Genomic DNA, 24,066 nt, shown 5'->3' with positions numbered 1-24,066 from the left:
TGATGTTGATCATGATACTCTGAAACATTTTTTTAAACAGCCTGACTTAAGAGGCCACTAAGCTAGGTGGGCAGAACTCATGCAGGAGTTTAACTTGACGATTCGGTACCGAAGAGGGAAGGATAATATAGTTGTTGATGCGTTGTCACGCATTATGCATGATATGAGTTTCATGGTATTAGAGAGTGCTCTAATGACCGAGATTAGAGAAACTCAAAAGGTGGACGAGTTCGTCCAGAGCCTTTGGCCTAAGGCTCATGTATTCAAACCCGGGGAAAAGGATGACCTGGCATCCAGAAAAGGCCAAACTTATGCAAGATATACCATAAGAGATGGTATGCTGAAAAGAAATGGCAAGGTAGTAGTACCTAATCAAAATGATCTCAGGCAGAGAGTCATTCAACAATGCCATGATAGCCCATGTGCGGGACATTCAGGAGTCGAGAAAACATATGATCTCGTGAAACGAGATTTCTTTTGGCCAAAGATGAAAAAGCATATTCATGAATATGTGACACGTTGTTTTTCATGTCAGGTAAGGCAGAGCGGGTGAAGCCACCCGGATTTTTACAGCCTTTGAAAATACCACTAGGTAAGTGGGAGAGCATTTCCATGGACTTTATTGTAGGTCTACCTATGACACAAGGTGGATATGATTCTATCCTTGTGATAGTTGATCGTCTTACCAAGATGGCTCACTTCATTCTAACTAGAGAGTCTGTTAGTGCCCCGCAAGTGGCGGATTTGTTTATTAAACATATATTTCGTTTGCATGGATTACCTAAATCCATAGTGTCAGACATGGATGTCAAATTTACCAGTCATTTTTGGACTGCAGTGTTTGAGACACTAAGGACTGAGTTGGGAATGAGTAGTGGGGATCATCCAGAAACGGATGGTCAGACGGAAAGAATCAACCAAATTTTAGAGGATATGCTTAGAGCATATATGTCATTGAGACAACATACGTGGGACAAGTGGTTGCCATTGTTAGAATTTTCCTACAATGATAGAAAACATTCCTCTACAGGATTCAGTCCATTTGAGCTGAACTATGGTTATAGCCCTGCGAATCCAACTACAGTTGGAGTACCTCAGAAAGTGCCTAGTGCTGCGAACTTTGTAGTTCAGGTGCAGGAGCAGGTGCAGGAGATGCTAGCACTTGCGACAGCTAACATCCGCCAAGCTATGGATAGAGCTAAGGCGTATGCGGATGAAAACAGATCCGTTAGAGAATTTAAGTGAGGAGAAAAAGTTTTTCTCAGAGTTCCTTCGCACTCTAAGTCTTGAGTGTGCTAAGTTATCACCCCAATATTGTGGGCCGTGGTTAATTCTAAAAAGAATAGATAAGGTAGCCTATAAAGTTACAGAGTTGTAAGGTGCACCCAGTGTTTCACGTTTCTCGTTTAAAGAAATTTTTGCATACAGGTGACTCACTAATCGAGGGTGTTGTTTTGTTTCAGGAGATAGAGGATAATGTAAGACGCAAACCAATAAGAATCCTGGACCGAGGAACAATGCAAGTACGCAATCGAAAGATACCCACGGTTTTGGTTGCATTGCATGGTTTACCTCTATCAGAAGCTACCTGGGAATCCGTATACCAGTTACGGAGAGTGTTCCCAGACTTTATCATCGAGGATGCTGATGCCTGAAGAGGGAAGGAATGTTACGCTCACGTCGAGGTAACATGACCTCGGAAGGGTTAGTCGACCTTTTCCTTTAAAGGATCAATGTTTGTATTATATTTGTTTGGGCTTTATGTAAATGATCAAAAAGGAATCAAAGTCAAGGTCCTTGGTGAGGGTGATATGGCACTAGACGAGGTGGATCTAAAGCTAAGGGATCTAAATGCATTAACTGTGCCAAGGGGCAAATGATTTCAATGATATCCCAAGAGAGGGGTAAATGATAGATTTAGGAGGTACCCGAAAATGTAGACATGTGGCATACTAGATCTATCTAGGGAATTGGGGCTCGTTGGAATTTGACAAGCAGGAACTTTCACGTAAGTGATTCTGTGAGCTTGCTACCATCGAGGTTGGCTGGGAGGAAAAATATGTGCCTATGCCCGTGATAAAAAAGAAAATTAGGCCTTTGAATGTTTGTTGATGATATTCTACATACATGTAGCTGGACTGAAGGGTGATGAAGCCTACATGCACGGGATCTGGACTACAATGATAGAAAACATTCCTCGACAGGGTTCAGTCCATTTGAGATGAACTATGGTTATAGCCCTGCGAATCCAACTACAGTTGGAGTACCTCAGAAAGTGCCTAGTGCTGCGAACTTTGTAGTTCAGGTGCAGGAGATGCTAGCACTTGCGAGAGCTAACATTCGCCAAGCTATGGATAGAGCTAAGGCGTATGCGGATGAAAATAGATCCGTTAGAGAATTTAAGTAAGGAGAAAAAGTTTTTCTCAGAGTTCCTTCGCACTCTAAGTCTTTGACTGCAGGAGAGTGTGCTAAGTTATCACCCCGATATTGTGGGCCGTGGTTAATTCTAAAAGGAATAGGTAAGGTAGCCTATAAAGTAGAATTACCACAAAGTTGTAAGGTGCACCCAGTGTTTCACGTTTCTCGTTTAAAGAAATTTTTGCATACAGGTGACTCACTAATCGAGGGTGTTGTTTTGTTTCAGGAGATAGAGGATAATGTAAGACGCAAACCAACAAGAATCCTGGACCGAGGAACAATGCAAGTACGCAATCGAAAGATACCCACGGTTTTGGTTGCATTGCATGGTTTACCTCTATCAGAAGCTACCTGGGAATCCGTATACCAGTTACGGAGAGTGTTCCCAGACTTTATCATCGAGGATGCTGATGCCTGAAGAGGGAAGGAATGTTACGCTCAAGTCGAGGTAACATGACCTCGGAAGGGTTAGTCGACCTTTTCCTTTAAAGGATCAATGTTTGTATTATATTTGTTTGGGCTTTATGTAAATGATCAGAAAGGAATCAAAGTCAAGGTCCTTGGTAAGGGTGATATGGCACTAGACTAGGTGGATCTAAAGCTAAGGGATCTAAATGCATTAAATGTGCCAAGGGGCAAATGATTTCAATGATATCCCAAGAGAGGGATAAATGATAGATTTAGGAGGTACCCGAAAATGTAGACATGTGGCATACTAGATCTATCTAAGGAATTGGGGCTCGTTGGAATTTGACAAGCAGGAACTTTCACGTAAGTGATTCTGTGAGCTTGCTACCATCGAGGTTGGCTGGGAGGAAAAATATGTACCTATGCCCATGATAAAAAAGAAAATTAGGCCTTTGAATGTTTATACGTGATATTCTGATTCATGTTTGTTGATGAGATTCTACATACATGTAGCTGGACTGAAGGGTGATGAAGCCTACATGCACCGGATCTGGACTATCCTGCTTTTTTGTCCTATAATGAGATCTTTTGATGTTGTCAACTACTTGCCCCTCTTTTTTGGCGGACAGTTTTGCAGTTTCTTGCAATATAATGCAAATGGCTATCACCCACACAAAAAAAGTGTGTGCGCGCATGCGTGCATATTGCATCTCTTATACATGGGCTTGCACCTGCTCAATATAGTTTTGTGCCATGAAGACAGATCATGGACAGCATTGCAAATGCTTATAGTGGCATTGAATATGCCAAAGACACCCGTTAGGATGTCTTGATCGTGCAGGTGGATATTAAAAAAGCATTTGACGCTGTCATATGGGATTTGTTCCTAATATGCCAAAGACACCCGTTAGGATGTCTTGATCGTTCACTATTGCCTCATATGTTGAATAGTACAAACATCTCCAGGAGCATGATTAAATGGATAGTAGAGTTACAGGAGTATTCTTTTACCTTCTTGGTTGAAAACTCTACCAGAGCTTCCTTGGCTGATCTCCTCACCTATAAGGAAGGACCTATTTTAGTTGAAGATGTGGAGAAGAATACTGACATGAATGAAAAAAAAGTGTTAGGATGCATTTGTTTTACACTTTCATGGATCTTACAAAAAAAGTTTAAATAAAAGTACAGGAGGAATTGTCATTTATGATCCTGGAGGAAATGAAATTCGGAAAATGGGAATTCAGCTTGAAGCCAACAGTAATAATGAAGCTGAATATGCAGCCCTCTTCGAAGGTTTGAAAGTATGCATTAGTCTGGGTATTAAGAGACTCGTGATTAAGGGAGATGCTCTATTGGTTGTGAAGCAAATTTTAGGTGTCTGGAAGGTTAAGCATGTTCATTTGAAGAGATGGATAAGTGCGGTGAAGAAGCTGTTAAATCAATTGGATGCCTGGACACTCTAGCATATTGAAAGAGGTAAAAATGTAAGTGCACATGATGCTGCGCAGGAAATTACAGCAGCCTATGTTGATGCAGTAGGAGTGCAGGAACCCTTATACAAAGGAAGGGAGACATTAGCTTGTAAGGAAAGCTTCTTGTTAACTTGTAAAGTGCCTGAAGAAGTTCCAAAACAAAGGAAATACAGATTTATTAAAACTTCATAGATGGTTGCATCCGGTTATTTATTGGAGTGGTTCCATTTTGGAATAAGCTTGAAAGTATTAGAACTACCTGTTGCTACTTTTCCATCCACTCACAAAGCACCATGCGCATGCAAACAAGGGTCAAGAGCACTAAGCAATGCTAACCTTTTCCATATGTATAAGATTTTTTCCTAAGGTTACTCATGGCATGTCTCTCCACCATCAATTAAAAGGAAACACGAGATAGAAGGACCAGCTTAGTAAAATTATTCATACCTTAAAAAGAGCTATGACCACAGAGAAGAAGCACATGAAGCAAGTTGCAAATAGAAGTGGCCTTGTTAAAGCTGCAGCCCTACCAAAGACAAACGTCTGCAAATTCAATAAAAAGAACCCTATCAGAACCGTACTTATGTGAAAGTGTGTTCCCAAGAATTTATTTAATTAAAATAATAAATTAAAACCATTGGCTGAAAATTTAAACCACGACACATTATTCATCAACACATATTCTAAAAACTGAAATAAATGAGTGAATGGTAAACAAAGAAAGCGAGACCATGTTGGATGTGCATGAGGATCCACCCCCTGCCAAAGCTCAAGCACCTAGCATATTTATGTATTCCGACAATGGTGAATCTTATTACAATAGTATTCCAAAACTAAGGATGGAACCTAGGAAGTCCAAGGAAAACCAATCATTTATAACTATAGGAGGGAATTACAATCCTTCAATAAATAGGACAATGACATGACAATAATGAAGTCCGTGTGCCCTGCCCAAGATGTGAAGAACCTGGAATCTCTATCAAGTGCCAAAAACTCAGCTAATGGACTTCGAGTTGTTGAAGCTTAGACCAATAACTTTGCATTTAATTCTTGCCTGCAGTTGATCTCCAGGCTCCTATTTCAATCCCCACACCTCCAGATCACATTGCAATTCTGTTTTTCGGCTGACTTCTTCTATTGCACTTGAATTCGCTTCGAATTGAGAGAGCACAGTCTAGACTTTGCTTTCACACAATTTTCCTCTTCCAAATCAATTCCCATTTAAAGAGATGGCCGACGGTTTTACAATTCTTCCACTTTTCAGGTTATTTCATTTCAGTTTTAATCTCTTGCTTGTACTGGAATCAATTCTGTTCCTTTTCAACAAGTGAAGACAAAATAGTTTCATCAGACGTTTGGGTATCTAGTATCTATTTTGGGGCCAAATAGTGATGAATTGCACCCACACAAATATCAGTTGTAAGGAACAGCTTCTTGATCAATTGTGATTTGATCTAGAGCCTTGTTCCAATATTTTGGATGAATTCAGGCATCATTTGATAATGCGATTGGAGTTTTTCCCTTCCCGGCTGACTTTTTTTACTTTTGGATATAGTTTTCTGCTCCAAGATCAATGATTTCAAAGATAGAACTGTTGGAATATGAAGCCGAAGTGAGTCAAAAATGAGTGTACTAGTGTTTTTATAGTCTAGTGAGTCCTAGACATGCCACGTGTCATATTGGGAGATATCCCATAGACATTGTGACTTTCTAGAGTCTAGTGAAACACTATATATTGTTGTACTTGTCTATTGCCTATAGATCAGTCAACATCAAGCTATCAATACATTGTGAGTATTTTGGTTATTGCCTTGGACTTGTACTTTCCTACCTTTCCATTTTGCCTTTCATTATGCTTTCCCATATTTCCATTCCGTTCCTAGCTAGCTACCATGTCTCTTTATATGGTATCAAAGCCTTCTTTCCTAGCCCTTCCCTTCCTCCTTGCTTCTCCATGAGGTAGAGGGTGTAGATCCCTGAGGGAGGTCCAGTGGGATCCGAAGAAGTGGTTCTGGCCCTCCAGGGGCAGCCTAGCTGAGACGACTTAACCTGCAGGTGTTTTCTACATCTTCACTCCGCAAGGGATTCACTGGCTGTATAGTCCCCCCACTTGGCTGTTAGCCCCAGTTCCAGAGATCCCCTAGGCAGTGAGCTGGGCTTCTCTGGAACAGGCCGGTTTTTCTTTCAGCCTTTTTCGGGTTTTTTCATACTCAACACCTTCGGGGCTGTTGTCCTTTCAAGCATCAATAGAAGGTTCCTTTCTTTGAAAAAAAAAAAAGCATGTCTTGTTATGAAGCCAAGGGGGGATGTACTATGGGAGCCATGTATTGGCTTTGATAGGTTTAGAGAGGGATGTATTGTGGGAGCCATGTATTGGCTTTGATAGGTCTCGTTATCAGGCCTGGCCGAGTTCCAGGATGGTAGTGTATTCCTAGACCTATGAACTGGTCATGTAGCCATGCTATAACGTGAGCCTCTGAGCATGTTGAGTCTCAAGCCATGAGAGTGCTTGGATCAACCTCTTAACACGCTCAGACTTTAGCCTCTGGGTTACATAGGGTGCACAGTTTGATGACCGTCATTGTCATGTTCTGTTCTTGGTTCCATTCCAATAGTCCCTCACCTTAGACCGTCATTGTCATGTTCAGTCCTTGGCTCCATTCCAGTAGTCTCTCACCTTGCCTTCATGAGGGGGTGTTGGAATATGAAGCCAAAGTGAGTCAAAAATGAGTGTACTAGTGGTTTTATAGTCTAGTGAGTCCTAGACATGCCACGTGTCATATTGGGAGATATCCCATAGACATTGTGAATTTCTAGAGTCTAGTGGCACACTATATATTGTTGTACTTGTCTATTCCCTATAGATCACTCAACATCAAGCTATCAATACATTGTGAGTATTTGTTTATTGCCTTTGCACTTGTACTTTCCTTCCTTTCCATTTTGCCTTTCATTATGCTTTCTATGTTTCCATTCCGTTCCTAGCTAGCTACCATGTCTCTTCAAGAACAACCACAACTTGCTATTGGGTTGATGGTTGAGGATTTTGGCATTATCTAGCATCTTTTTGATCGACGATTTGATGGCTGAGATTTGATTAAGGATTCATATCAGTTTGTGTTGAAATATTGGGAGTTTTCTCAGTGATATCCATTGTGGGATTAGGTTTCTATATATACCTTTGTAACCCATCTAATGTGGGATTAAGTTTCTAAATGTGGAAAGTGATTTTGACAGTGTCTTTGTAGAAGGAGGATAAAGGGAACATGAGAACTTCAATTTCATCCTATACCCTATGGGTTGTTAAATAACTCCATGCAATGATGTTTACCCCATGGACTAGCTCCCATCATCTTGTACCACAAGGTGACCAGCTACATACATAGGATGTCAATTATGGCTAATCCTTCTGTAGAAAGGTGCCACTACCATGTTAAGATAGTAAAGTCTCATGGATAAAGTGATCATTAGACTGAAGAAGACCAATATTGGATTGTAGGAGATAGCTCTCTTGATTTCTTTCAGAAGATTGTCAGCTCAATATTGTTATGATCTTAATGTGCATGAAGAGAGAGAGAAATTAAGGAAGAAAGAAAGAAAGAAAGTTTATTAAAGTCTTCAGAGACCGATGGGTCTATGAGACTGTGAAAAACCTGGTACAAATGAGCTGTGGTGGTGGAGCTACTAAACGAGCATCCACACCAATGCAAAATGCAAAAAATGCAGAATGGTGGTACTAAGTCCTAAGTACAACATAGCCATGTTGGTGGTCGACGATATATCAATCTCATCATCATCGTCATCATCATCATCATTAGGACATCAGGGTGGATGAGGCAATGGGGGCATGCAATCGGCGATAGAGTGCTATTGGCCACTCACGGGTGCAGCCCTGGCACGTCTCCTGGTCATAGCTCTGCGTCTAACTAGTGCTACTGTGACCCTGTCGGTCGGGCTCCGACTCTAAACAGGGAGGGAATGTCCCCAAGTGTGATCTGTGTGTCAACCCTCTGTTTGAGCTGTCGGGTCATTGGCTTCGTGTCACGGTCATGTCAAGGCCTCATCTCGTGGGGGTCGAAGTATGCTCTTGCAGTGTCTGTGTACCTCATGAATGAAACCTGCCAAACATCGCTGGTCTAGGTAGGAGAGGAATCGGGCCAAAATCCCATAGCTATCTCTGAAGAGGCGGTAGAAATGCCTTCGGATCTCATAGTAAACAAGACATCTAAAGATGAAGTGCTCCTCTGTCTCAATCTCGTGCATGTCACATAATGTGCATATGCGCCTCTCCCTGGGTAGTCGCTCTACTCTGCCGCTCTCGATAGGAAGTCTATGTGAAGAGACCCAGAATTGCCCAATAGAGATCCTCAATGAGTGGTGTAAGTAGATCTGCGTGTATCCTTGGGGGTCAATGAAACCCTCTGCTGTGATATGTAAGAAGTAATCTCTGTAGAAGCTAAGCTTCACTGGGAGTTCACTCGGTCCCAACCAGGTCCGAAATGTGTGTAGCTGTGAGAGATCCTCACGGATAACCTGGAGAGAGAGAGAGAGAGAGAGAGAGAGAGAGAGAGTTGCCCGGGGGGGTGGGAGGGAGGGAGAGACTCGTTGAGGACTTAGTTGTGGTGTCCTAGGATTTCCTTTATGTAGGAGCCTAGTTGCTAGGCTGAAAAAGAGAAGCCCTCCCATGCCAATTGAGTTGGTCGGCTCATTCCCGAGTAAAAATGGCTACACAGAATTAGATCACTATGAAAATGACTTTACTTACTCATAGAGCTATACTCATTATGTCTGTAAATCAAATCACTATGAAAATCAAATACTCAACTTACTCTTACGAAATAACATCATAGGTCTACAATTGCTCGTCTAATGGAAATTCCAGGGCTTTGATGACTGTGCTATTGTAAAGATTGTTCTAGCTGAAATTTTGAATTTTGATTGAGAATTCTTTTAATAAAAAGCACAAAATATGTCTGATGTCTAGACTTGCCAAGAACCAAGAAAGCCTTTGATTTTGTAACATGCCTTTACATATGATTACCATTCTCTCTTTCTTAGCTGATTTTTATGTCTTAGTGTTTTGTGTGAGTTCTTTCTTATAGGACTTTACATATTTGGCCAGCCGGTGGATACCTTCAAGTACTTATGAATAGGGGGGGTAATTCTAGTACTATGCTTTTAAAATCAGTTGAAGATCTGCTAACACATACTCTTAAAAGTTGAATAAACATTTGATTGACACACTTGTCAATCTTGTGCCGCTATATGCCGTTGAGGGTGGAAGGGGGAACTTCTCACAACATACCCAGAATGAAGTGAAAATGGTCCATGAACTATTCTTAACCAAATTATGAGGGTCCAAATACCACACCGTACTCCATTCTCCTCCTCAAGACAAGTATTTGATGAGCCAAGGAATGCTGTAAGAGGGTGAGGTGTGCAAATAAATAAATAATCTTACGGAAGAGCTAGGGATCAAGATGGGACACCTAGCTCTGTTAGAACATTGGTAGGCGATGCCAGCTTGTAAGCCCTCATATGAAGCTTCACACATTGCATTGGTCACATCTAATGAATGTTGAAATGCATCAGTTACATGTTTCATATTACGAACAATTGAACCACTATGTTCAATAATGAAAAAATGCTATTAAGAGTGATGCAAGGACCAGAACAAGGGTCACAGGACCCAGACAAGATGCAAATACTTGTTGCAATCCAAAAATGAGTTCAATCTTGTATCTTTTGATGAGTAGCACCATTGTTATTTTGAAGAAGAAATCATGCAAAGCTCGTTGATCTTTAACACAAGCATTTGCATAAAGCGAATACAGATAGATGCACAGTTATTGAACTATGCACATGAGAGTAGAAGCAATAATTATATATTATTAAGGTGCTGCCTAGATGTGGCACTACAAAACTGTTCTCCTACCTCTTTCAAGCACCTTAAACACTGTCAGCCTGCATGCTCTCCTAGAGCGCAGTGGGCTGATTAAATGCCCTTCAAACAGACCTCCTTGCTTCTCCAATGGACAGCTGTTCTATCCATGTGCATTGTTCAAGATCTATGTTTGTGTCCAATACGAAAATTACTTGTGCACATCAATAAGAGGAGTGAATTTTTCCAACACATGTGTGAATCCTGGGTTAAAGCCTTCTTTGGCTACAGCAAGTGGCTCTTAATTTTCTGAATGGTATCAGAATCAAGGAGGTACACTTGGTATCAGAGCCCCAAGGGACTCACAAGTACATTGTTGCCTAGAAAAGAAAACCTTTGCTTGGAAGGAAGATGATCTCAACCCGATATCACAGAATTTGAGATCGACTCCGTCATCTAAAGACAGAGACCTCCAGGAGAGAAATTGGGCACTCAAGGGATTTGACCCACTAAAGCTGCGTAACTCACCCGGCTCAAAAATTCACAGTTTTCCAATAGTCTCGCAGAAGCAACTCTGACTAATTCGCAATTCAAGATCAAGTTAATTCTCATAGCTGAGAACCGGAATAAGAAAGGACAGCAACGATACTGATTGCAGAGGATTTGCAATTGAAGCAGAGGGAGAGAGAGAGAAACAAGGTGCACACACTAGGGTCTCCCCCCGCCCCGCCAGCCCCGAAGGTCTTTATTGCAATAGAAAAACTGTTACAAATCTTGCTCACAAGAGAGCATGAGTCTGATACAACTTGAGTTCTCCTCCCCTCAAAGAGCAGGCTTGCTCTCTAATTTATAAACTTGGCTTTCCCCAATTAGACGGGGCCTGCTTTTAGCCAAAATAGGCCGACTTTTCTTAGAAAGCAATAGTTTCTTATCCAAATAGGCGAATTCCTTGCTTTTAGCCCTGTGGGCCCTCTTTTAGGCTGATCAGTCCCTTGCTGTCTGCTTTTTCCCAAAATTGGGCGCTCCATATTTGCTTCTCTTGTGGAACCTGCTTTTTGTGCTTTTCCCCTTAAAACAAGGGCCTTTTTGCACTCTCCAAGGTCCTGCCATAATATCCAACACACTTGAACCCATTAAAGGTTAGCTAATGCATGCGTTCTAGTTCTTGGACTAACCCACATAGCGCTTACTAACCAATGCAAAACAAAGCAAGTAAACTTGCTCTAGTTAACAAACGTTAATTTTCTTTCACCGTAATGAATAATTAAAAAGATTTCTCTTTATTTCTTGGGAGAAGATAGAGCACACAAGCTAACAAGTTTTGTGAAGGTGCCGAATAGAGGTCGAAGACGGCACTACGAATTCAGGGGTCTACAACTAGGTAGCACATGGTGACACACTTAGTAGGTTCTTTGTTGGCTGTTCTATCCGTCTGTGCATTGTTCAAGATCTATGCTTTTGTCAAATACAGTGCACATAAATAAGAGGAAAATTTTTATTTACTCAATTGTGTGAAACCTAGGTTAAAGCCTTCTGGTTGGGGAGTTGGCTACAGCAAGCAGCTCTCTATTTTTTGACAGGGTATCAGAACCAAGGAGGTAAATTGGTATCAGAACCACAAGGGAGGCATTGTTCCTGAAAAAGAGAAGCTTTGCTTGAAAGGAAGGTGATCTCAACTCGGTATCACAGAATTTGAGATTGGCTCCATCATCTGAAGGACAGGTACCTTTGCGAGAAAGAAGATGACCTAGATTCAGATAAGTGTACCTTTGTCCAGTAGGGATAGGCTTGTAGAGTCAGTGAAACCACACCTATAGTCTGCGAGTTGGAGGATCCTGAAACGTCTGTTATGCTGGGATCCTCGCCTGGGACCGTTCTGGGCTCAATGTAAAGATCATCAATGGGGACTCCAACAGCCGCGTAGTCAGCATCAATATCACCTTCATCCTCCAATAGTGACCCTCACTCTTTCCAAGGACTGCAAAGGTGTTCAGGGAAGTAAGAATGAGTGGAGTGAAGCTCTGTGATGCCACATGGAAGGGGGGACATCTGCTGTCTCGCACCACGCTCCAAACCCGGGCCTGGCGATGCAGGGGGTTGGGAAGGGGATGGGGTGGAGGAGGGCCACATATCTTGGGCATCTCCAGTTACGTCTAGTCCTCTACGGACAAGATGCTGCTACTGCCTGCACGCATGCCACTAATTCCTGTACCCATTGAGCTCAATCCTCTATCAATACTATGTCCATCAAATGTCTAAAGACATGATCGCCTAACATGTATGAGCTCTAGGTCAGGACTTGAACTCTTGGCTCACCATCACACTCCGATGCAGGGGGTTGGGAAGGGGATGGGCGGAGGAGGGCCACATATCTTGGGCATCTTCAGTTACGTCTAGCCCTCTACGGACAAGATGCTGCTACTGCCTGCACGCATGCCACTGATTCCTGTACCCATTGAGCTCAATCCTCTATCAATACTATGTCCATCAAATGTCTAAAGACATGATCATCTAACATGTATGAGCTCTAGGTCAGGACTTGAACTCTTGGCTCACCATCACCCTCTGTGACGAATGTTGCTGCTGCTAATGTGGAAACTGGGGGTCTCTAGTAAACTCCCAAATGGCCCCCCGATAATGTATAGAAGCTTGAAGTACGCTCTAAAAGGCCCGAGGAAACAAATGGTAAGAATGTAATAATTTTGATCCTCGGGACCGGATTAAAATGAAGGCAGTATGGAATCATAATGCATGCCTTCCTCTCCAATGGGGAGGTGGCTAAGAACCGAAGTGGCAACCTCTAAGGTAGAAAAAAACCCTAGCAAGTGATACTTTGCCAATGAGTGTGTGTCCATGCTCTACTGTGATGTCCTCCTGAGGAACCTTGAGCCTGTCTTCGATAAATAGCTGGCAGAATGGATGGAGCAGGTCGAACAGAAGGAGAGGCAAAGTTGGAGGGGGGCAAAGCTGGAAAAAACCCTACCAAGTAATACTTTGCCAATGAGCGTGTGTCCATGCTTTACTGTGATGTCCTCCTGAGGGACCTTGGGCTTGTCTTCCATAAGAGTTGGCAGAATGGATGGAGCAGGCAGAACATAACATGAGGCAAAGTTGGAGGGGGCGGAAGTGGACGACAAGAGAGTCTGAACAGCCCAAAACACCACTGTTCCTGGCAGATGGAGAGGCGAACATTGAGTCAGCCAATAAGCGTGTCCCCATCTCTACTGTGATGTCCTCCTGAGGGACCTTGGGCTTGTCTTCCATAACAGTTGGCAGAATGGATGGAGCAGGTAGAACATAACAAGAGGCAAAGTTGGAGGGGGGGGGAAGTGGATGACAAGGGAGTGCGAACAGCCCAAAACATGGCTGTTCCTGGCAGATGGGGAGGAGAACATAGAGCCAGAAAGATGGTGGCATGACTGTTCCTGGCAGATGGAGAGGCAAACATAGAATCAGGGAGAGGCTAACATGGAGTCAGGGAGATGCAGTAGTGAGGGAGATCGAACATCCCACAAAACAAGACTTTTCCAGGCAGATTGTATGTGTGTGTGTGTGTGGTGGTGGTGGTTGGGGGGGGTGGGGGGGGGGGGAGGGGGGGGGGTGTTCGGCTGATGGCGAGGGAGCGCAAACACCCAAAAAACGGGCTGTTTTCCAGGTAAAGAGAGACGAACAGGGAGGGGTGGGTGCTAACGGAGAGACAAGAAACAAGGGACAAACCTGTCTTAGATAACAGGACGCAATGAACTCTATTTACTCTGACCTACCAGACAGTAAAACAAAACAGAGAAAGTTCTTTCAGCAGTTGAATACATATGGGAAAAATAAACACAGCATCTATTTCACATAAAGGAAGTCTACACATACAAACCCAATGAACATCACTCGTAGAGTTCAACTAAGGAAAGCAAGAAGTTATTTCTGTAAGGCAACCAAGTTGGGCTTCTAAAGCAAAGTAATCTTCAAGACAAGGACCAGTTTGTATAACAGCAAACCATTTCAAGTTACCACAGCATGATAAAAGAAATATTAGGTTGGAATGACCTTACACCTGTATATGAAGATAAAAGGCAAGTTGTACAATAATTGCCCTGACAGAAAGAATACAGCTAGCAGCAGCAAAAGCAGAGCGCTTCCACCGCAAAAAAGGTAGCTGAGACAACATGTTTTGAGATGGTCAGTGCTGGTATAAACACACGACAAGGAGGTTAGACCTACCAATAAGCCCAGTTGATGCAATACCTCTATAGAGTAAGCTGTTCCAAGGATAAAGCTGACTGTAAGAGCCCAAAGTAGAGGCCTTGACCCTATAAAAGTACCCAATGCAAGGCTCTGAAACAAAATTGCACAGATTAACAAGAGAGCCTGTTACAATACTTTTATTACTGACAATGGTCTCTAAAAAGGCGCATGGTGATACTAAGTTCCAAATATGTACAAAAATACTTTGAATATCATATCTATAAGATATAAAGCAACAATTTTGCATAATCTGACGCACATAACAAATCACAAAATATCTTTACAGAAATTAAAGTGGAAGTACATACCAAAATAGCGAATGAGATCACTATTAAAATCCCAGTGCCCCGAGAAAATTCTCCAGAGGCCAGCGGCAAATAAGGTTTATTCACCTATACAACATAAGAACCTGAAGTGATAAGAATAGTTCACTACTATAATAAATGACAGCACGTCTGGATCGCGTAAACTGTAAAACTTTGAGCAGTAAGGAAAGCTTCTGAAATTATGTTCGCTAAGATGTTACCAGATCTTGCATATGTTACCTTGTCGATCTCAATATCATAGATTTGATTCAAGCCCACAATATAGATGTTCATGCATAGCGCTGGAATGAGAGCCTGAAAATATGAAGCATTACCATTATATCCCTAGGTATGAATTAATGATCATGATAGAAAGGATCAGATTTCAATAACTTTACATCACATTGAAGAAATGTAAAAACAGCCTGGGCAGGTCAACAAATGAAAGACACGGCAACGCGTCGTAAACCCAGGAAGAGACCATTCTTGTATGTCTTCAATGCAGAAATCATTACTCCTTACGTAAAAATTCAAATATTAAAAAAAAACCCTCAAGATTTTACGGTCCCGAATGAGCTGTGAGTCTGACAAAAGCAGAACAACCTTGCCTTCTACCAGAATGAACTACAAGGACACAAAAGCTAAAAAGCTGCAAAGAAACACAAGTTACCCACACTCTTGACACCTCTTATGTTGAACACGATGCATGGACGATAGTCTTGCCTTTCATATGGTGACATATCATCATGAACTAAGATCCTTGATCAATGCAGAGCCCTTCAATTCATGATGCATCTACCCTTATACATCTTGAGTTATCAATCCCCTGAGCTCTCCTTATGTGGGAGCTTACAATTGGGGCATTTACTCCATATTTCCAACAACCCTTCTCAATGACACATCGTGGGCCACTCTCTGGAAGAAATGCTCCATCAGCTCCTTTGCAGAAGCTCTCAAGAACAAGTCGAGGATGACTTCATCGTCTGGTCCTGTACCTGCACCTCTAGTATCTCCAAATACTTCTCCACATCATTCATAAGCAAACAGGTCCAGTCTGCAACACCGATACAATTACCCGAGCACTGGAGTCTTCAAACTCGAAGGCGCCAACAGATTCATTCAATCGTCCCCCTCAAAAGATAGGAATGAGTCAAACCCTGTAAGATACCAAAGATCCTAGTCTGTTTTAGACTGACATGGAACCGGAACCATACACATCATAGTCCTTGATTCCTCACACATTGAGACCCTTGTGGATGGCCCACATTGATCCCCACTAGTAGAAACCCCTCTAACCCTCTCAACTTATACTCACATACACTGGTCCTCCATGGGCATGATCATCTCTCCTTGACCTTCTAGATCCCATTTCTCCACCATAAAGGCTTTGATAGGATCATCATCTAGTCCTTTTAGTGTCATGTAACTGGGCTTGCTTGCAGAAACCTCATAATCAAATCCACTGATTAGCAACTCAAACTTGTCAAGTATTTGTCACTAAACCTAAAAGGTAATCTTGCAGCCAATGTCGAAAGCCTCCGCAATGTGAAACCCCATCTGCATTTACAAAAATCTTGAATGAAGCATAATAGGATACATACAACGGAAATTAAGCTTGATGTTGCTTGCCATTGGAGCATGCCACGTTCCCCAGAAGCACCCTCTTCTTCCATACCTTTGTGAAAGTCTGTATTCATGCTCCCCTCGCCAACTCAAGCTCATCAAGCTTCATTTATGAATGAGCTCCTCGTTCTCTGCCGACAGTACTGGATTGGTCCTTAGATCCCAAGGCTGAGCAACAACTTCTAATCTCCACCACAAATTCTAACTCTGTGCTTGCTCATCAATCTCTTTCATGAATACTGTCACACCTAGGTATGCAAACTCTCTCTCCATGGGATATGGAGTCGTCTATAAGAAAAGTACCTACAACACCAAGAAAAGTTCCTCCAAAACAATTCACGAAAATCTTGAATGAAGCATAATGAGGATACGTACTGCGGAAATTAAGCTTGATGTTGCTTGCCATTTGAGCATGCCATGTACCCCAAAAGTACCCTCTTCTTCCATACCTTTGTGAAAGTCTGTATTCATGCTCCCCTCGCTGACTCAAGCTCATCACGCTCCATTTATTAATGAGTTGTAGAGGAGTGTGGGATAGAAGAGATGCATCATGGCACAAAGAGTGAGAGCACAAGTGAGGCAAAATCCATTGTATTAGAATGAAGGAATGACCTCCATTTTATAGAAAGAGAGGATGGTGTAGGCACCTCCCCTATATCACTGGCAATCAGCCCCTACATCAGTGGGACTGGCCTAAATCAAAGGAACCTCCCATGTGGGGGCCTTTGGCTTACATCATCACTTAGGTCACACACTAGACACATCATAGCACTAGATGTGCCTCACAACACACACACACACACATGTGACTCCCCTAGATGCACACATGCACCATAGAGCAAGCCCTTGATCACACTTATCCCAACATACCCCCCCTCAAGGGTTTGCCTCTTGCAATGTCAAGGATACATCTAGTCTCATAGTTTCTCATGCCATCTCATGGTGGTCACACATGGCCATCTCATGGTGGTCAATGATATATCTATGTCTAGGATCTCATGCTAGCAAAGGTGCCCAAGGGTCAAGGTTTACAAAAATGGGATAGACCAAATACATATCACATGGCCTACATCATATGGTGACCAGAGGTGATTAACAAAAGACAAAACATATGACATTCTTTTTGGAGTACTACTACAGGCAGAGAACCTCAAAATTTGACCAAGTGATGATAAACAAAAATTCAAAGACAAGTTGCTCAAAAGGCAAAGTCCTTGTCTTCTACCACAAAATTGGATGCTTCTTTTGCTAATGGAGTTCTCTCTTCAACCATATTTGACATAGTCCTCTTTTTCTCATTGCAAAACTTTTCAGAGTGATTATTCTTTCCACAATATGAGCAAGGGTTGATTCTATAATAATCCTTCTCAAGGTGATTGTTTTTCCCACAGTGTTTACAAGCCTTTCTTCAAGTGATTAGCATTTGAAGATCCCTCAAAGCTTGGCATTTTGACAAAAGATCAGTCCTAACTCAGTTTCAAACTGAAAATGCATTCTCTGAACTGTACTTTGGCATTACTTCAATCCTCAAGCATCACTCTAGCATTTACTCTAGCATCAAATGTCCAAAACTGTCAAAATTGCATCGCAATAGACTAGCTCAACTTGGAGGGCACAATTGACACAACTGAAGAAGAGATTGAGAGGGCTTTCTGTGTAAAACTAAAGCTTGAATATCAAAGTAAGTTCACCACAAAGCATTACTGAATAGTGCACCTTTTTGTCTGGAAGAGCTGTGCCTTCTTTGACTATCTTTTCTCTTATTTCTCCTTGCTCCAGCAAGCATTGGCCTTCAAAACTCATCAGCAACAGGCTCTAGGCATGGACCAGCTTGTGCTCGGAGGGCTCAAGCAATGGTTGAGCAGAGAAGCAGAATCGCGCGTTTTTTCATCAGAGTTTGCTTGAATCACTACGGGTAGAATACTTCAAATATAGGGAAATGCTCTGGGCCAGAGGGGCGCCCCATTGTGTAGAAACTCTAGCTGGAAGGGCTTGGCAAAAGTCGCAAGGAATAGGGAGAATAGAGCTAAGCCATTTCTGAGAAGAAAGTAGGAAGAAAGCTAAAAAAGAGGTGTTGGAGAAGATGATGAGGTGGCACTACCAAAATGAATTCTACAAAGATGATGAGGTGGCACTACCAAAATGAATCCTACAAAGCCTACCAGCTTTGATACCAAATGTTAAGGAGTGTGGGATAGAAGAGATGCATCATGGCACAAAGAGTGAGAGCACAAGTGAGGCAATATCCATTGTATTAGAATAAAGGAATGACCTCCATTTTATAGAAAGAGAGGATGGTGTAGGCACCTCCCCTATATCAGTGGCAATCAGTCCCTACATCAGTGAGACTGGCCTAAATCAAAGGAACCTCCCATGTGGGGACCTTTGGCTTACATCATCACTTAGGTCACACACTAGACACATCATAGCACTAGATGTGCCTCTACAACACACACTTTTTGGTGAGAAGAAATATTTTATTAAAGTGAAATAATTACATTCATAGGTACTCTAAAAGTGGAGTAACTACTACTCAACCAAAAATCTCAGTATAAGCCATATATACATCATGATCAATCAGATGACTCTGAAAGCAATCATAAAATGATTGCCGCAGAGACCGTTTTAAAAAAATGAAAGATGAAAAGGTAGGATCACCAAAGACTCTATGATTTCTGTCCATCCATAGAGTCCAAAGTGCCTAGTAGCGTACCCAAATAAAAAATAGATCAAAACCCTGTCTAGCGGGACGAAGACCAAATAACCAAAAGAACCTGCCAAAAGGAACAGTAGGAAATCTTGCTCGAAGCTCCTGACAAATGACAGCGAGGAAATCACAAGTATGTGGACAGTGCCAGAAAATGTGAAGCATAGATTCAGCCGAATGTTGGCATATGTGGCAAACAGCCGGGGCAATATGTCTATGCGCAAGTAACTGGCCAGATGGGAAAATGCCAAGTAGAACTCGCCAAAGGAAAAGCTGTTGCTGAAGAGGGACTTTATAGTACCAAAGGAGACGCAGCCGCTTTCTCCACCACTTTGATGGACGATCCATATGCCAAACAAAATTGGCTCTGTCAAAAACCCAAGGCGGAGGTAACAACACTTTATACAGAGAAGGCACTGTGATATGTGATAGCTTCAAAGGACGGGCTGAAGAAGAGGAAGAATGGAGAGTCCAATCCTCAAGCCTATCCTGAAGTTCCAAACGAGGTACCGGCAAGAAAGGTTGAAGCATTTCTGAAATTGTGTGCCATAAAGGACGATAATGAGCTCCCAAACCATACTTGCTAGCAGCCACAGAAAAGGATAAAAGAGTGCCATCATCTTGAAGAACATCCGCCACAGTAGCAATACCTTTGAAAGATATAAAATAAGAACACCTGGGTTCTTGTATAGCCAAAGGAGGGTGGAATACTTTGGACCAATAAATATTCTCAGCCCTCAGGGAATTTCCCAACAAAGAATCCCTGCCATTCCATTCCAAGTGGGATAAAATATGCTTCCAATCAAGAAGCAAACGAGACACAAAAGGGCAGCCTCTGATCTTGCCTTGAATAGAGCCAAATAGGAAATCCCACTGTGTGGGCTGCCAATGCCCAAAAGCATAAGTATTAATATGCAACAAAAGAGAGCGGATCATGAAAGCCCAAGGCTGATCCCCTTGCATAAACTGCAACATCATTTTCCCCCTGTGAGCAATTATATGCATTTGAATATTGAGTATGTTCAAACCCCTCTACAACACACACACACACACATGTGACTCCCCTAGATGCACACATGCACCATAGAGCAAGCCCTTGATCACACTTATCCCAACATGAGCTCCTCGTTCTCTACTGACAGTACTGGATTGGTCCTTAGATCCTAAGGCTGAGCAACAACTTCCAATCTCCACCACAAAGTCTAACTCTGTGCTTGCTCATCAATGTCTCTCATGAATACCATCACACCTAGGTATGCAAACTCTCTCTCCATGGGATATGGAGTCATCCATAAGAAAAGTTCCTCCAACACCAAGAAAAGTTTCTCTCTATAGATGTGGTGTCTAATCGGTCCTCCTCCTCTGCTTGGTCAACCTTTTTCTTCTTGCAGTCTTTAGCAAAATGTCCAAGCATGTCGCATTAAAGGCACTTTTCTTATTCTCTCTCTTTTTCTTGTTCTCTCCGTTCAAAAGAATCCCCCTCATCATTTGAATTCTTGGCATCTTCTTTTTAAAGGCTTCCCACACCTGACATTACAAAACTCCAGGCTACAACTTAAGGGCTATAAGTAATAAAAAACAACCATGAAAAATGCATCTTAATTAGAGGAGATAAACTCAACATGAACCTGCAATCGAGAGCAAACAAGACAATGAACATATCCAAGTCTCAAGATGATACTTTCTGTGTCTTTGCTCTCCCGGTCATTAGTCTGAAGGCAAAACTCAGCCTACAACCCAAGAGCTAAAAAAGGCTCCCCTGTAGTTAAAAGAGGGGTAAACTCAACATGAAATAGCAATCAAAAGCAAATAAAATACTCATGTCCAATCAGCCATTAGCTATGGTTACAAGTGATGCAAATTAACCATCAAGTGTGCATTCTAATTAATGGAGGTAAACTCAAAGTGAACTATCGATCAAGAACAAACAAGAGAATGAACATTTCCAGACTTGTGAGGGGAGACCGCTGCAATATTTCAATTTCCCTACATTTGGAAGAATAATTTCAGACAATTAATTCACGAGAGAATAAACAGAACGATGAATAAAACTCAAGAGACCTGATACCTGGCTTAATCCAACTGCTAAAATTGGAGAGAAATCTGCCAAGCTTCGCACAGCTAACAAAGAAACGGAAATGATCCCTATTGCCTGCACACAAGCACTGATTCAAATTCAAAAACAATAAGCGAGAGTAAACCCAGCAAGACAAAATACAATGGGAATAATCCATGTGAGCATTTTAAACCCGACAACAAGGTTTAACTTAGATGATGCAATCGTGGCCAAATGTTTGTAAGGGAAACTTAGCGAAAAATTCTGCTATCCAATTTCCACTACACACATCGTAACTAAAACCATCTCTTTACCAAGTCCTACCTGCAAGGTGTTGGATACATGTAGGAACAGATGCGTCTTTCTTTAACTGACAAGCAACCATGTGCCTATCCACAATCCTTTTGCAATAGGATTCAAAATCAATAGAGGTATGGTCATCCTTGTCACACCCCTTCATGAGCCAACCAATTTAATTTGGTTCCAGGACCTGGCGAAAATTGAAAAGCTTAACCTACAAGTGTTCTGTTTCACCTAAGTTGTATAGGTGTCACAAAAGCTTCTGATGTGCAAGGCGAGTTCCTAAACCAAGTTTTCTAATAACCCTGCTCCCTCGACGTATTAATAACAAGTGACACTGCTAATGCATCAACCCTCCTCTATAGCTACGAGTAGTACGGTTAAAGCGTTCGATTTCTCTCTCGAAAACGAGGCTTACCGTGCCATAAACCGTGTGAGGACGCGTAAACCGGTAGAATGCATCCATCCAGTTCATAAATTCCATTACTAGGTTATCAGCATCTGCTGAGAAAGACTCAACCGATGACCCTTGATCGTCGTTAACTGGCCTTGCAGTAGCATACGCCGTAAGGCTGGCAGATTTGTCGTGATGTCCTTTGCACTCCCATTTTCTTTTAGTGGGAAAGAAACAGAGTCTACCGGACTCTCCGTACCAGAACCCTGTCCATTTTGCAAAAGAGAAGCATCATAAATAATTTAAAGATTTCTGCCTTCCGTAGCTAGTGCAAATACGAATGAAGTCGTTTATACTGAAGCAATTCTGTGGTAAGGACACTGCAAACAAACATTAGAATAATCGCGAATTTGCTAGACGTCTTGGCGACAATGCCGCACGTCTTCTTTTCCAACTGACGCAAAACTTCGTTTTTACGTACGATACTTCGTTATAAGCCAGACAGTTTGGTCTTTCCACAATTTACAGATCCTACATAAGAAGCATTCAAATAAACAAAGTAACGCACGGCCAGCACATTGTCCTGCATGGATATGAAATGAGGAAGAAGGGGCTAGCGCAATCGTCAGCATGGCTAACTTTGATCTGCAAGCTCGGTCCGTAACTTAATACACAACCGATTTGACGGACGGCGCCATACAGGTCAAGAAGACACAGCGAACGAAGGCTCTCGAGTTCGTTACTTTGCCGGCCTATGGGTGACGAAAACACACGAAATTGAGCCGCTATAATGCCTACCTCGCCGAGACCGAGATGCCAAGCTACGGATTAAGAAAAGAGAAGGAATTAAGTCGCCGTTTTTCTGTCAAGTGCTTACTTTGCCGAGTGCAACAGGTGCCACGCTACGTATTCCGAATGTAGAAATGAAGCTGCTTTTATGAAGATGGCTACCTTGCCGAGGCCGAGAGATCGCAAGCGCGGAGCCGAAGCGCAGGCGATGTGCAAGGGATCGCCGAACGGGGAAGCTCCAGGAAGAAGGGGCAGCGGGCAAGCAGCTGGAAGAAGCGGAGAGCTCCATGGGGGTGCGAAAGGGGGAGGGGAGAGGTCAAAGCGATGGCGCCATGCAAGGAGAAATGGAGAAAGGAAAGGAAGAAATGGAGGGGGGAAGGCTAATGACAAGGGAATGGAGCAGGAGCAGCTGTTGCGTCCGCCATGGAAGCTCCAATCCGAGAAGGCCTCCTTGAGAGAGACGATGCCGTAAACTATGCCCCCAACCTCCCTCGTAACTCCAACTCATCCTCCCCACGTCACCCCAGCACACCACCGAAAATCGAGCTCCTTCTGCCACGTCAGCACATTGCAGTCCTATTCCGACCACCTTCCGAAAAATCGTGCCACCTGTCCCGGTGCTCGCTTTCCCACGTCATCCGACACGCCGCATCCAGACCCTCTGCCCAAAAATTCGTGCCCCGTGGGCACCTCGTGCTCTTGTACTCGCACAAAAGTCCGTCAAAAAGCACCACGAGTCTAGAGCTCATCCCACTCACATGCCTAGCCAGCATTTGTGGGCATTTTGTGGACAAGAGCTCAAGCCTCAAAACTCCTACTCCTAGTGAAAACTTTACAACCTCCCACCCATATTCTACAATCCCTTCACTACTCTCCAAACGCTCACATGGAAAGACTTATTGTGGACTTTCGACCTTAGTTCACTTATCTACCATTAATTTGAGCTCAAGGCCACTCACAAGGGTGGATTGGTGATGTAGTAAACTAAGTGAATAACATGTACAAGCTAAGACATTGCAAGCTCACAACTTTCTCACATGACAACCACAATCAAACATTTTTTATCGATGATTGAATGCCGATCGAATATCGAGTTTCACCTAGATGGGAACTGCAAAATCAAATATCTGTGTCCAATGAAAACCATTGCTTTGCTAAGGTCTCCATTGAAGTGAATATTTTGCTCTTCTTGGACATTGAATTCAAAGCATGAATTTAAAATTTGTATCGTACAAAAGATTTAAGATATTGACACTATAGGAGAAGTAAATGTGTAAATCTCATAAGAGCTAGCTTCTTAGGCGATTCACTTTGTTTGTAGTGGGAACCTACCCATGCAAAACTTCAAAGGGGCAAGCACAATTTTATCCACCCATAGTGCATGTGCATGTACTTGGCCTTGTATGACACCACACAACTATATATTATCAATCGTACATTGGTACCATGGGTCTCTATTTTAAAGCAATTGTAT

General features: G+C 42.5%; 1 protein-coding gene across 1 annotated transcript in view; it reads right to left on the bottom strand.

Annotated features, from left to right (window-relative positions):
* Window positions 1-23,063, bottom strand: part of HPT1 (homogentisate phytyltransferase 1) — a 39,348-nt gene extending 16,285 nt beyond the window's left edge. The window contains exons 1-8 of the mRNA XM_087394136.1: window positions 22,755-23,063; window positions 21,828-22,069; window positions 21,122-21,205; window positions 14,964-15,038; window positions 14,727-14,810; window positions 14,419-14,508; window positions 14,228-14,329; window positions 4,746-4,841 (exon numbers count right to left, since the gene is read on the bottom strand). Coding sequence (XP_087250262.1) covers window positions 4,746-4,841; window positions 14,228-14,329; window positions 14,419-14,508; window positions 14,727-14,810; window positions 14,964-15,038; window positions 21,122-21,205; window positions 21,828-22,069; window positions 22,755-22,881 — 900 coding nt within the window. The 5' untranslated portion in view covers window positions 22,882-23,063. The remainder of the gene's footprint in view (window positions 1-4,745; window positions 4,842-14,227; window positions 14,330-14,418; window positions 14,509-14,726; window positions 14,811-14,963; window positions 15,039-21,121; window positions 21,206-21,827; window positions 22,070-22,754) is intronic.
* Window positions 23,064-24,066: the final 1,003 nt, after the last annotated feature.

Source organism: Dipteris shenzhenensis, chromosome 23 (assembly GCF_047967505.1).
Source record: "Dipteris shenzhenensis isolate YYH24624 ecotype China chromosome 23, Dip_SZ_1.0, whole genome shotgun sequence".
Taxonomy (NCBI): domain Eukaryota; kingdom Viridiplantae; phylum Streptophyta; class Polypodiopsida; order Gleicheniales; family Dipteridaceae; genus Dipteris; species Dipteris shenzhenensis.
This window is presented reverse-complemented; position numbering and strand designations above follow the sequence as displayed.